General features: G+C 30.7%; 1 protein-coding gene across 5 annotated transcripts in view; it reads left to right on the top strand.

Annotated features, from left to right (window-relative positions):
- Positions 1-15,173, top strand: part of LOC126885284 (kalirin) — a 1,143,465-nt gene that overhangs the window by 138,535 nt on the left and 989,757 nt on the right. For all 5 annotated transcript variants that reach the window (XR_007698367.1, XM_050651791.1, XM_050651792.1 and 2 more), the window contains one exon: positions 14,159-14,354. Coding sequence is in view for 4 of the 5 variants with exons in the window: in XM_050651791.1 (XP_050507748.1) it covers positions 14,159-14,354 (196 nt within the window). In the remaining variant the exon portion in view is untranslated. The remainder of the gene's footprint in view (positions 1-14,158; positions 14,355-15,173) is intronic.

The raw sequence follows: 15,173 nt of genomic DNA, 5'->3' as shown, positions 1-15,173 counted from the left end.
TTATAAGGGGTTGAACGAGTCACTGATCACGAATGTATGCAAATTTAGAAACACCAAATCTCAATCAATTTTCGTCTAAGAGAAAAACAAAAAAATACATGATATTTAGAAAAGCAAATGTGACTTTTTTTGTTTTTCGAGATTTTTGGTATCTCTAACAATTTTTAAGTTATTTTGAAATAAAGCATATTTCTCAAAATTTAAATTTTTAAAAATTTTGCTTTGAAACCAAATTTTTTCAAAAATATGCACTTTAAATCGATGAAACTTACAGATCATATAAACAAAACATAAGTAAAATAATTTGTGGAGCGGTAACGATTAATTTCATTTAAGTTGCTAATTAGGGGGTGGTCTTCCCGATTTTTTTTTTGCAAAAACAAAAGGGACCAACTTTATTTTGAGCGTAACTTGCTTAAATTTAATGCTAGAAACTTTTTGTAAAAACAGAAATAAAGCTTTTTTTAAACACTTTAAAAAAGTTATAATGGGTTTTTCCCAAAAAGTGCTTAACTTTTTGGGTCTTTCACGTCGAAATATTCTATTTGAAATTTGGTGAATATGAATCTATTTTTCATTGGCTATAACTCTGGTTCTACGAGATCCAGAGACCTAACGTGTACACCATTTTTTTAATTTTTATATGCTATATTTTTGCTAAGAACGTTTTTTTCGACAAAATACTTACTTTTTGAGTTATTTGCGAAAAACCGTCTAAAAATGTGGTTATTTTGTTGAAAAATGAACATATTCACTCGCAAATAACTCGAAAAGTGTTGACTTGGCGAAAAAGCTTTATAGAACAAAACTTACTTAAAATTAGTCAGTTTACCCATTTCCGGACTTATTTTGGATATATATTTTTTCACCCCCAAGAGGGGGTGAAAGTCACCCCCAGGGCAAAAGCACACATCGGCACAATATCACTTTTTTTCTTTGACATGTAAGCTATACGTATGCCAAATTTCATGTCAATCCAAGCGGTTCTTCAAAATTTAGAGCAAAAACCGTGAAAGAATGGACTAGATGCTCCCAATCGAGTATTTAATAATAAACAAAATTTGAAAGCAAAATTTCTTACGAATCGAGAAAAAAGAATATATAATTCAAAAAAATTGAAAATCTACAAAGAAACACAAATTCCTTGTGTTAATTTTAAACAATTTTTAATGAAAACTATATTTAGTAGGGTGTATTACCTCCATGAGCCCTAATTACGGCTCTCATTCAAGCAGGCATACGTCGGATTAAGACATCAAATTCTTCCTGAGGGATTTGCTCCCATTCCTCACGAACTACTTGTGATTAATGATTTGAAACTCAATACGGTTACCAGTAATTCCTAAAGCATTTGCGGTGTAACGAATTCTCCGCCCTTCATTGTGTAAAGCAACTACTTGTGCTACTTCTGCTGTCATCATTTTTTATTGCAATTTTTGTAAAGAAGAAACCAAAAAAACTTAAGTCTAACTTGTAAGCAATTTAAATACCAAAATCAACTTAAACTAATGCTCTTTAATTTAAGACACTATTTTAACATTACAGTAGAACCCCGCAAATCCGAACCCCGCAAATCCGAACTTTCGGCAAATCCGAACCAACGGAAAGTGAAAAAAATTTTAAAAATTCAAAATAAAAATTTAAAAACATGTTTATTATGTGAAAAAATAATTACGTAAGATGCTAGCTACAGTATTAAACACTGGAACACTAATGGGTGAATAAAAGCGTCGAGTTAGACTAAACACAATAAATAAAGGAATGTGTATAATACACATTTTCCATGGTAACACTGGAACATTTCCTATGAACGAAAACATTGAAAAAGATAAGAAACATGAGAAACAGTGTAATCAATATCCAGATTACAAATTAAATGAATGATTTATACATGGCCGAATTCCCATGTCCCGTGACGAAACAAAACTACTGGCCTTAGCGATTTAATATTTCAGTGATTTAAATATTTTTCAGCTTTAGAATATTGGAGGCATAATCGTGCGGATAGAGTTTCATAAAGGGATCGGTGGCAGTCCAAATCTTTTAAAAATCATCTTCGTTAGCTTCTTAGGCTAACTTTCGGATAATCCGAACTTTTCGGAATCCGAACAGGCTGTCCCCCCAATTAGTTCGGATTTGCGGGGTTCTACTGTAATAACAAAAATTGTGTGTAGAGTTGCTGCTCACAAGAATCGTCTAATAAGGTTCAAACAAGAAAAAACCGTTAAACGTATAAAAGAGATATGTATACAATGTATTAAATAAATTTAGTATAAAAATAGTGACAACAGATTTTTGTGAGCTAATATTACAACGTCGTCTGAAAAGGAACATTTTTGATTGATAAAAAGAAACACTCAAAGAAATGGATAAAAACTAGTAGTGTCAAACGAAACAAACGAAATATTGTCAAATAAATAGAAAAGATTTCAGCCAACCCACAAAAATTTTTATTGAAGAAAGACGACACATAAAAAATGAGATACAATATAAGCAAGGAAACTCTCATTAAAATAAATAATACTCTGGGCTAATTAACAAAATACAAGGAAAAGTTATTTACATACCAGCAATTTTATTGCTGGAATCGAATCTTATGATTGTATATACTAATAATATAGGTATGCAAAGTCCGCAGAGAGTGTGCTACTTTTTTTATAAACAAAATGGCGCCCGAAAATCGTGTTTTTTCAATTTTGTCCTATAACTCCAAAGATTTTAAATTTACACCAAGAACACCCAAACAAAAATTCACCGTAATTAAATTCTGCATAGAGACGTGTTTTTCCCGATTTACTTCGACGAAAATTTCCCCCGGAAAATGCGGGTTTTTCCAACAAAATCTTTAATTTTCAACTAAAATTTAGATAAGTAATTGTTTATCAATAATTAAATAACGTGGTAATATAAAAGCTCTTTTCGTATAGATAATAATTCCAGAAGCCGATGGAAATTGAATGAACAGTTTAGCAACAATTGAATTGTTAATTAAAAATTTACAGTCGCTATAATAACCACAATAATTATGATACATAAGAATAACTATGATTTGTGTATAAAAAGACACTGTACCTATCTAATGTACTTTATGGAATTGAAATTGAAATTGGACTATTTAAGCGGCCTCAGGAATATTTTAAAATTATAAACAATGTTTTGGCTTATAAACAATTAGAATATCTCGGGAAATATTAAATTAAATTATGTAAATCATGAAAACGGTATTGGAAAAAAAGCGGCAGGACGCTTCTTTTAAAAGAAAAAAACGTTTGTGTGAGTGGTTCTTGACACGCATAATTAACAATTAAATATCAACGGTGTAAATTGAAGTTAGACCCGATCAGTCATCAGAATCTTGAAAATTAATCTTTATACTAGAATTTAAGTACTTGGCAACCTCAAAAATACTAATTTAAATATTAAATATAATTTAAATCATTGAAAATGCGTATTTTCGCATTTTTCAGAATTTAAGAATTTAAATCGCCTATAACTTGAAAACTATCAATTTTTGAGAAAAATCACAAGATACTTCTTATTTATAATGACCCAAAAAACCAAAAAAATTATTTTTCGGATCAAAAAAGGTGATTTTTTGTATTTGTTTGAAAAAATTGTTTAAAAAAATTCTGCCCCCAAATTTCGGCCGGCACCCTTCATATTTATTTAAAGGGAACATTTTTGAATAGGAATCCACAAAGAAACCGAATCAGAAATTTTTTCTGACGGGAGCGGTCTCACCAGACGGACTAACATACATTTATTGAAATCAATTTGAATTAATTAAAAAATTCCAAAATCCAAAAAATACACAAAGAATATATCGACAGGTTTTTGCTTAAAAAAATAAAATCATAAATGCGATATGGTTAACAAAACAAAGAATTTCCCCGCAGTTTTAAAAGAATAATAATTCCTGATTTTATTCTGGTTGGATTTTGCTTGGGTTTTCGTGGCAATTATTTTCCGCCTTTGTGCCTTTGTACACCTAGACTAGAGATTTGGAATTTAATTAAAATGAAGAGGTTACTTTCGTATTCACTGTTTACATTCTTTCAATAACAATACTAAAGAGCAAGAGACAACTCTTGTATATTCTTTATTAAATTGTCTTACAAAGAAGCAGTGACGGAGATCTATTTTCTTACAATTTTCACCAAAAGTGGAGAAATTTAAAACGTATGTATACTTTCTTGTAGAATCGTAAAATTTTGTTGCAAATATATTGTACAATATTTAGCCAGGGAGGTAGTGTCCAATTTGATCGGAGCATTTTAGCATGGCTGCTTTCTTTTTATTTAGTTTGGTATTCCAAAGCTTATTAACAAATGATTTGTCAGCTGGCCCAAAACCGGGGATTTTAGACAAGAAAAGGTAAAATATGAAACTTGATGGAAAAACGCTACAACTTATGTCAAATATTTATCTACGTGACTTACAACTCTTAATAGCCTTGCTGACTTCTCTCCTAGCTTTCACTCAGGCAATCCGGGTTCAAATCCTGGCGTTGAATTTTTTTTTTGTTTTTAAAATTTACATTTTATTTTGAAAAATAATTATTTTTATAATATCACGTTTGTATTATTTATACGAGACAATAAAAAAAAATCTGTATGTCTTTTATGGAATTATGCATAGAACTTATGAAATAGAACTATGCATTTGATCATAAATATTATGATTGACCTTAATAAGAAAAGTTGTTGTAAATGAACCTCTGAAGCTTCCTGAGTTAGTACGACCAATCTAAGTGAAAAGGGGGTTGCCCTCCCCACCCCTCCCGACTTTTTTTTACTTTTTGGACAAACTGTTTTTTTTTAATGTAATATGATGTAGAACCAAAAGATACATACAACCCTAATTTTTCACTTTTCTATCACCAACCCCCATTTTTTAATAGCAATCTAAATATTTCCCTGTTCTCTATAATAGGTATATAAAAATGGATGTTTGTCTGTATGAGGAGCGATCAATCAAAACGCAATAAATCCTGTTTTTTTAGAATTTGAGTTAAATTAATACTAAATAGCTTTGTCATGAAATATATCCAGTGGTTACAGCCAATTCCTTCCAAACGCAATATATCCAATAGAAAATAGCTATCGAAAGTGTGCAAATCAATCAAAACACAATAAATCCAGTATTCCGCTGAATAATGCCCTTATTATAAAAATAATAATTTTTCAAAATAAAATGTCAATTTTAAAAACAAAAAAAATTTCAACGCCAGGATTTGAACCCGGATTGCCTGAGTGAAAGCTAGGAGAGAAGTCAGCAAGGCAATTAAGAGTTGTAAGTCACGTAGATAAATATTTGACGTAATTTGTAGCGTTTTTCCATCAAGTTTCATATTTTACCTCTTCTTGTCTACAATCCCCGGTTTTGATCCAGCTGACACATCATTTGTTAATAAGCTTTGGAATACCGAACTAAATAAAAAGAAAGCAGCCATGCTAAAATGCTCCGGTCAAATTTGACACTACCTCCCTGGCTAATTGTTTATGCCCTTTCGTTAAATTACAGTAATGCATAGAGGGCTTACAAATATAGTGCATTCATTTTCCTAACGGTCTATTAAAAATCTCTCTTTTTCTTTCTTCCTTAAACCCCCTCTATGTTTATTGATTGGTTTACTAATGTTCCTAACAAATAATTCGCGGTGTGCAAGTACTTGGAAGGGAAACGAGAAACGACCCTGCGCGAGTCGCGGAGAAATATTGCAACTATCTTAAATAATTCATATTGTCAATCGAAATTGTCAAATTGACGTATATTTCATACCTTCTGTCAATGAAGCAGAAAAATTATATATTGCTCCACAATATTGATATGATACGCAATTATTATATAAAGGTAAATTTAATTAATTGTATTTTGCTTGCAGTACTGCATTTTAATAACTAATTTTATTTACTACATACAATTGTTGACGTTTTCATAACATAACCTGAATCTTATTTTTTCTTCTTATTATTTTTTTGGACTATGGCCTTGACAATTATCCAGTAACCAGGACTAATATAATTGGCCAATATAGTTAAAAGTGCGAATAAAAGTACAGAGCGTAGAAATAGAGGTCGCTTTGCCGAACTTGCACGGTCCCAATAGCAAAAGTGGGTGTCAGATAGAAGGAGGAATACTTGGATAACAAATGTCGCAAAAATTATATATGCTACCAGCCAAGTAACATAGGCAGAACACAAAAAATATATATAAATACTATGAATAATGTATATCTACAGATTTCTGAAAAGTCGAATGCAAAAATTTAACGACAAAAATGGAGATAAAACTTAATAGCATTCTTCTTCTTTAGGTGCCGTGTTCGTATTCAGACGTTTACATGTATACAATTTCCTGAAACCTCTCTCCCTGAAAACAAATAAGGTGCTAAAAATTTGAATATACGGATACTGAAGAAACTTTAAAGAAAAACTAATCTAAACAAAGTATTTCTTTCGTTTATCATACATTTTGTAGATGCAAGTTATAGTACTGTGTTATACGTACGGATATCATCTCCAGTGCTAATAAAAAGCTCTAAAGCAGTCATTCAATTTGAATCGTATGAGTACCTTGGGCAAAAACCGCTATAATAATAGACAGTTGTAACGTAACACCGCCATTACAGATAAATAACTCTATAATATAAGTATTATAAGTATAACTACGTAAATAGGTGTATTATATCCATCTGATATCGACCAATGCTCTATGAACTTTCCATTTTCATAAATGTTACATTAGGTTGATATTTAAGTTAAATAGTGTCCATTTGTTTTCAGTTCATTGATGTTTCTCAATACACAAAGTACGTAGGCGCGTCTCATGTATGATGGGTTATTTAGCTATCTATATTAGAAATATTAATTAAAATTAGACTAGCATTATGAACTATTATTTAATATTTAACTTGTGTCAAAATTGTGTATATTAAATTTTGGCATTTGCAATTATCCAAAACTATAACAGATGATTCATACATACAGAGTGGGTTTTATGTATGGAAACCCTCAATTATCTCGGAAACGGCTTGGACGATTTTCATAGATTTTGGTGGGTAAAGTTCTTCTAATGCGGCCGATATTATAGTCGTAATTACATTGTTGTCAGATCTTCAGTTTTTCTGTAAATCTAATGAACTTTCTTATTTCAAATTGAACACCCTATATGTTTTTTGCGTTTTGCAAAGAAATCCTTAAGAAGTACTGATTATTTTTCATGTAATACTCTCTATACCTAAGTATCGTAATTTCGGAGTTATTTTATAAATAAATTATAAAAATCAATTTTTTGGCCCGGGCAGACATTATTTTAGGTTTCTTTGGATAATTGGGAATAAAAAAGGTCTTTTGTAATTTTTCTCTTAAGTTCATCGTTTTCGAGTTACAAACAATTTAAAACTGAAATAAACAAAAATGACGATTTTCAAGATTCAAAAACAAGTAAAAAATATAATTTTTGAAATTACGAAGTGCCTAAATTCAAGATCAACTCTTCTTCTATCAGCTTCCTATAAGAATTTGTTATATATTTTACTCTAAAACGTTGTTTTTTAATTGTTAATTAAGCGCTTATGAGAGGACAGGCGATCAGACTGCATTAACAACTGAAAACCAATATTTTAAAATGAAATTAGCCCAAATTACTTATCGGAAACTGATAAAATGAGCATTTCAACTTAAATTTAGGCACTTCATGATTTCATAAATAATATTTTTACTTGTAATTAACTATTTAGTTGTTGTTGCTTAAAAGTGTTATTGCTTAGTAAAAAATTCTTCTAATAATTTATTTATTCTGACTCATTTATATCGGCAATTCAGACATATATTATACATTTTAAAGTAGAAGACTTTAAAATGATATTGCCAATATTTATGAGTTGCATTCCTGGGACGACTTTACTGAAAGATAGTTCATTCGATTACATGAAAGCAACCTCAATTCAAGAAGTGTTTAATTTCAACATTTTTTACTTGTGTTTTTGAGCCTTTAAGATCGACATTTTTCGAATTTTTTCAGTTTTAAATTGTTTATAACTCGGAAACGATTAACTTTAGAGAAAAATTACACAAGACTTTTTTGTTCCCAATGATCAAAAAAACTTAAAATAATGTCTGCCTGAGCCGAAAAAAATGATTTTTATAATTTGTTTATAAATTTTTTTAAAAATAAATGTAGCCATAACTCCGGAATTACGGCATTTAGGTATAGGGAATATTACATAAAAACTAATCAGTATTTTTTTAAGGGCTTCAAAACACAATAAATATACAGGGTATTTCATTTGAAATAAGAAAGTTCATAAGATTTCCAGAAAAACGGAAGATCTGTCAACAATGTAATTACGACTATAATATCGGCCGCTTTAGAAGACCTTTACCCACCAAAATCTAGAATAATCGTTCAAACCGTTTCCGAGATATTGGAGGGTTTCCATACATAAAACTCACTCTGTATATCTGTACTTCTAAGCAGTTTTTCAACCATTTCACAAACATATCCGTACTTATGTTCCAATCGTTCGTGATAATCCATCTGCATGTAATATAATAATGTCTATTTCCCTTTCCCCCGGTATTGGTGTGTTTTACGGATTTTATACTCTCGTCCTGACAAATCCCTTTTATCCACTTTTAGCCACGTTTCGTCTAAAGAACAAATGTCCGTGTTTCTGTTTTAAAATTATTATAGTTTCTTAAAATCTGATTTTTTGTGAACGATACACACCTCTTTCACACACCTCTTTCACACAATGCTTTTATATTTTCTTCCATTTTGAACCTAAACCCAATATATTAGAAAACTCTCCAGAGACCCTGGATATTTCGAATGTATTTTTGTTTTTTAATTTTTTTAACACCGTCTCTACAGAAACATATTCTTTCTTTTCACAAATTTTATACAGGGTAGCGAGAAAGTATGGAAACACAGTAATTTCTCGGAAACCGCTTGACCGATTTTTATAAATTTTGGCGGATAAGGGTTTTTCAATGCGGCCGATATTATAGTGGAAATCTTTTCCGTTTCTCTGGAAATCTAATAAACTTTCTTATTTTAAATGGAACACCCTGTATAATTTTTGCGTTTTAAAGTCCTTAAAAAATACTGATTATTTTTCATATTATATTCCCTATACCTAAATGTCACAATTTCGGAGTTATTGCTACATTTATAAAAAAAAAAAAATTTTTAACAAATTATAAAAATAAATTTTATCGGCCTGGGTTGACATTATTTTAGGTTCTTTGGATCATTTGAACAAAACAATATTTTAGAATAAAACATGCCAAAAGTTCTTATAGGGATCTGATTGAAGAAGGTTTGAGCTTGAATTTAGGTACTTTCTAATTTTAAAAATGATTTTTTTACTTGTGTTTTTAAAAACAACATAATTTTGATCCCGTTGAGTTACGCCACTGTCTGAAAAGTTGGCTAACATAAAAACTAGGCTATTTATCCCGTCTTGGCAGGCAACAATGGCTTCGAATAGAAACAGTGGATTGTTTATAATTTTTTTAACTTGTCGGAAGGAACTGGAATAGTAATTCTTTAATGCATGAATAACTGTGAAATTTGTTAAAAAATGTTGATTCGTAGCGTTGAATACGTTTGCGAATATTTCATTTGTAGATCGGTTCTATTGTATTCGGTCTTTGATTTTTAACCTTTTATACAGTGAGTGGTTAAAATAAGTTTGTTTTCTAATTTTCACTAGAATACGACTTTTGAGTTGTTGATAGTATCTTAAAATTATTCTTTGTCTTTTTTAACTGTCATATAGAAAAAACCGATTCGTTTACGATTTGTAAAGATTAGTGCTATCGAATGGTCAGCAAGTTTTCCGGATTTGACACCTCTAGATTATTTTTATGGAGTCATTTAAAAAGCAAAATGTATGTAAATAGGCCACAGACTAAAAGACAGAATTCCAGACGAGCTAGCACAATTTTCTCCCGAAACTATTAGAAGTCTTAGATGAATTTTCATCCAGAATGGATTTCTGTTTCCAAAGATAGGGTGGTCATATTGAACACCACTTTTAATTTTTTTCTTTAGATGCTTTCTGATAGATCAATATTAATTACAAAATAAAAATGTTTTTCCTAATTTCTGCATATACAGTATGTCCCTGTAAGTTAGAACCATGTGGAAAACTTTTTTATTATTAATTTTACGAAAAAAAGTTATTCTTCATAAAAAGCTCTGCATGGTCTAAAACCTAAGATTCAACCATCAGGATATGATATTGTATGAATATTATACGAGGTATGTCAAAAAATATTAATTTCGCTCAAGAGTAAATTAGCTTTATTTTTCATAATAGTAAAAATTGTTATTATGAAAAGTTACTTGGAATTAAGAACTATATTCTAATATGCAATTGCATCCTTCTAATTGAAAAAAAAAATAAATTTTTCTTAAATTATGGATAACCAACTATTTTCAGTTATTTCAATTATGATAACTCTTTTATTATTAATATTACGAAAAAAAGTTATTCTTTATAAAATGTTCTGTATGGTCTAAAACCTAATATGCATATCAAATTTTTTCAATTTTGTACTAGGTATGTCAAAAAATATTAATTTCAAGAGGGAAGTACCTTTATAGTACAGAAAATTTCAATTAGAAGGTTGTAATTACATATTGGAACATAGTTTTTAATTCTAAACAACTTTTCATAATCACAATTTTCGATATTTTGAAAAATAAAGGTATTTTATTTACTTTTGAGTGAAATTCATAATTTTTTACATACCTCGTATAAAATTGAATAAATTTGATATAAGATGGTTGTATATTAGGCTCTAGACCATACAGAACATTTTATAAAGAATAACTTTTTTTCGTAAAATTAATGAAAAAAAACAGTTATCATAATTGAAATAACTGAAAATAATGTTGGTTATCCGTAATTTAAGAAAAATTTAAAAAAATCAATTAGGAGGGTGTAATTGCATACTAGAATATAGTTCTTAATTCCAAACAACTTTTCTTAATAACAATTTTCAATATTGTGAAAGATAAACCTACTTTATACTCTTGAGCGAAATTCATATTTTTTTACATACCTCATATAATAATATTCATAAAATTTGATATATGATGGTTAAATCTTCGGTTTTAGACCATGCAGAGCTTTTTATGAAGAATAACTTTTTTTCGTAAAATTAATAATAAAAAAGTTTTCCATATTATGGTTCCAACTTACAGGGACATACGTTATATGTAATGGTTAATATTGGCCATTAACAGATTGTATGTTGCATCGGCTATAAAAAAAACTGTAACAAAAGATTGTAAACAACGTCGAAAATATAAAATTTTTAATCTTTGGTTCATCTAATATACATATACATAACCATAGCATACATATATTTTTTTACACTTTATTTTCAATAAAAACACAATTTATATTTTATTTATTATTTACAAGAATTTATAAATCACACTAAACATAAAATATATGTACGTATACTAATATATTATACTGTACCGGGTGTCCCAATAAGAATGGCTCTCGGCCATATCTCAGGAACCGTTTATAGTAGAGCTTTGAAATAAAAAATTTTATAACAAAAGTTGCCTCAGGAAAAGCCTGGAAATTAGTTTCATAATTGTGGGTCCACCGCTAGAGGGCGTAATTGAATATCAAAAATAAAAAAATCTAAATTTTACAAAATTTTCCTAATAAAGGGGCACTGGAAATCCGATTATTGTATTCTTCATTAAATTCTGCGCATATTTGATTTAACAAGTTTAACTCTACCTTTGCAAATAAGAGGTGGGGGTGAGTGGGAACCTTGTTGTGAAAAAATGGCTGTAAGTCCGGTTCTGCTAAATAAAATTTTGAAAACTGGGTCTTGTTGAAGACAGATCTTTTTCTTAAATGTAAGCGTGATAATTTTGAACCATCCTAATAAGTAATAAGCCAGCTGGGAGGCGTTATTTAATTTTTTTCAGAAATCTAGTTTTCTTTGGAAAATATTAAATACAAGTATGCATTTTTAATCATACTTTATAAAATTAGATTAAATTAGCAATAGAATAGCGAAAGCCGCATGTCGATACCTTTTTTCTATCTCAAGATATCTCGAGAAACGTGTAAATTTTATACATAACTGTTACTATCACCGGTAAACTAAGTTAATGAAAAGCAGTGTGCTGTGGAAAAAAACAAAATAACATTTTCCATATGTCAACGTATAAAAATATAATTAATTAAAACAACAATATAAAGAGAAGCAATACTATTAAAATTAAATATAACACAGAACAAAAAGAACTACTTAGTGACGACCTAAATATTCAAATTGTTGCCCATCATACACTACTCTAGAATACATTATCCAGAGAATACTAAACGCCATTCAAAGCATATCGAGAGCAGAAATTGAGACTGCTGTTCAATCTACTCTTGAAAGAGTAAATGTTTGCAACGAAAATGATGGGCAAAAATTTGAACGTTTATGTCATCACTAAATAGTTGTTTTTATTTCTTTGTAATAGGGCTTTTCAACGCTTCTCATTTGTTTCGAGCCTCTGTCATATGCCGTATAATCCGTGTATAATATTAATATACGAGATATGAACGAGGCTCGAAACAAATGAGAAGCGTTGAAAAGACCTAATATACGTTGAGAGCTGGAAAATGTTTCTTCGTTGTTTCCATAGCACACTACTTTTAATGAATTATTTCGTTTACCGGTGACAGTAACAGTTATGTTTTTAAATTTACACGTATTGTAAGATATCTCGAGATAGAAAAAGGTATTAACATGCGGTTTTCGCTATTCTGTTGCTAATTTTGTCTAATTTTGTAATATGGTATTAAAAATGCATGTTTGTATTTAATATTTTCCAAGGAACACTAGATTTGTGAAAAAAAATTAAATAACGCCTTCTAGCTGGCATATTACTCAGTAAGTCGGTTCGAAATCATAACTTTTACATTGATGAAAAAGATCTATCTTCAACAAGACCAAGTTTGCAAAATTTGATTAAGCAGAACCGGACTCACAGCCAGTTTTTCATAACAAGGTTCCCACTCACCCCCACCTCTTATTTCCAAAGGTAGACCTAAACTTGTCAAATCAAGTATGCGTAGAATTTTATGAAGAACACGACGATCGGATTTCCAGTGCCCCTTCATTAGGAAAATTTTGTAAAATTTAGATTTTTTAATTTTTGATATTCAATTACGCCCTCTAGCGGTGGTCCCACAATTATGAAAATAATTTCCAGGCTTTTCCTGAGGCAACTTTTGTTATAAAATTTTTTATTTCAAAGCTCTACTATAAACGGTTCCTGAGATATAGCCGACAGCCATTCTTATTGGGACACCCGTTACAATTTTTTACAATCAATAATCGCGCGCGTAACATTATTTAATATCACTGGACTGTGGTTCAAAAGGCAGGCCGCACATCAAAGAAACATGAAACGTAAATTACGTTTCATGGAAATAAACCACTGCTAAACAAATATATGTCCGGCCATTTATGAAACTCTCCGAAAATAAAAATGTGTCATGAGCATGAATCACACTCGTTTCATTGGTAGGCGGACTTTGAGATTTGTTTAGCAGTGTTTTCTTTTCATGAAACATGTTTTTCGTTTCATGTTTCATGTTTTTCGTTTCATGTTTCTTTGGTGTGCGGCTTGGCTAAGAGTTCTCTATTTATACAGTTCTATCCTGCTTCTTGAATCTTGGAGGCCGGTCCATCCTAGCCTCGAACGAATACACAGCAATTCGGGTAAAAAACGGGGCGTCTGCAAGGGCGATCGGAAAGGCGATAATATGCCGGAGAGCCTAACTTTACAGGTTTTTGGTATATTTTATTTCCGATTATTCTTAGTGTTTGCTAGTTTAATGACGGTGTATTATTAATTGTATATCAAATTGGTTTAAGGTCGTATTTGTAAGGCTCTAGTTTATTATAGCAAAACTATAACAGGAAGAAATTTCATGGAATCTATAAACCATACTATTTTACTGATTTTGTTGACATCAAGGAATCTCTGTAAAATGAAATTTAATGCACATTAAGCTTTTTGTGCACATACTCAGTAAACCGGAATACTCTCTGGATGCCTTTAGTATTGGACCGCTTTTGAAGATTTTATTATATATTTTCTTTCTTTGTTTCAGTGATGAAGCGCGAGGATTGGGTTTCACGGTTCTAGTGGATATGAGAGGATCAACGTGGTCGACTGTCAAACCTATCCTGAAGGCACTGCACGAGCACTTTCCACCTGGCACAATCCATCAAGCACTCATCGTCAAGCCCGATAATTTCTGGCAGAAGCAGAGGACATCGCTTGGTTCACATAAGTACAAATTTGAGGTAAGTGGAAATCATCGTTTAACTATTCTAGATGCCAAAGGAGTCAATTGACTTTCCACACTGCTACGTGGAAGATCTGTTCCTGCATCTATCTTTGAGTCCAACAGATCTGGGCTTCTAAGAAACCTACAGTCGGAAAAATGAATGATGAACGATCACATCAATCACTTATTTTGTATTTGCTGTCTTTTTCTATAAATAACAAACGTATATTATAGAAAAAGACAGTAAATACAAAATAAGTGATTGGTCTGATCGTTCATGGGTAATCTTTCATTTTTCGGACTGTATTATCCTTTTCGTAAAGATTTTTGTTACCTGGCCAGGTTCTAAAAAGACCTCTTCGATGTATGCATGGTGTTGGCGAACAATTGCCCTGAAGTTGAAGACAATATGTTTCTCTCGTTTCCTATGCATTTTCGCAAAATCTTCATATTGTTCAATTCCTTGTTCCTTATCTCTATTCTCTTTGTCTTTCTCCATTTGTTGGGCGGTTTAAGTTTGAGCTTTTGTTTAGCTACGTGGAGAATATGATCTGATCCCCATATCACCCCTCAATATGATCTGACTGTTTGGATTGGTGATCTCCAGTTTATATGAGCAATATGAAATGTAATCAATTTTTTTTCTAGACCTATCTCCAGGACTTTCCCAAGTATAGAGTCGGCGTACATGATGTTTGAATCGTCGACATATATTATAAAACCCTATACAATGTCTTCATATTAAAAAAAATTCAAAAATAATATAATATAGCGTGTTCCATTTAAAAAAACACAACTTTGGCTCATTCCGTTGTTCCGACTGATCCTGTATCAT

Source organism: Diabrotica virgifera, chromosome 5 (assembly GCF_917563875.1).
Source record: "Diabrotica virgifera virgifera chromosome 5, PGI_DIABVI_V3a".
In the NCBI taxonomy this organism is placed as follows: Eukaryota; Metazoa; Arthropoda; class Insecta; order Coleoptera; family Chrysomelidae; genus Diabrotica; species Diabrotica virgifera.
The sequence above is the reverse complement of the archived record's forward strand: the minus strand, read 5'-3'. Positions and strand labels throughout refer to the sequence as shown.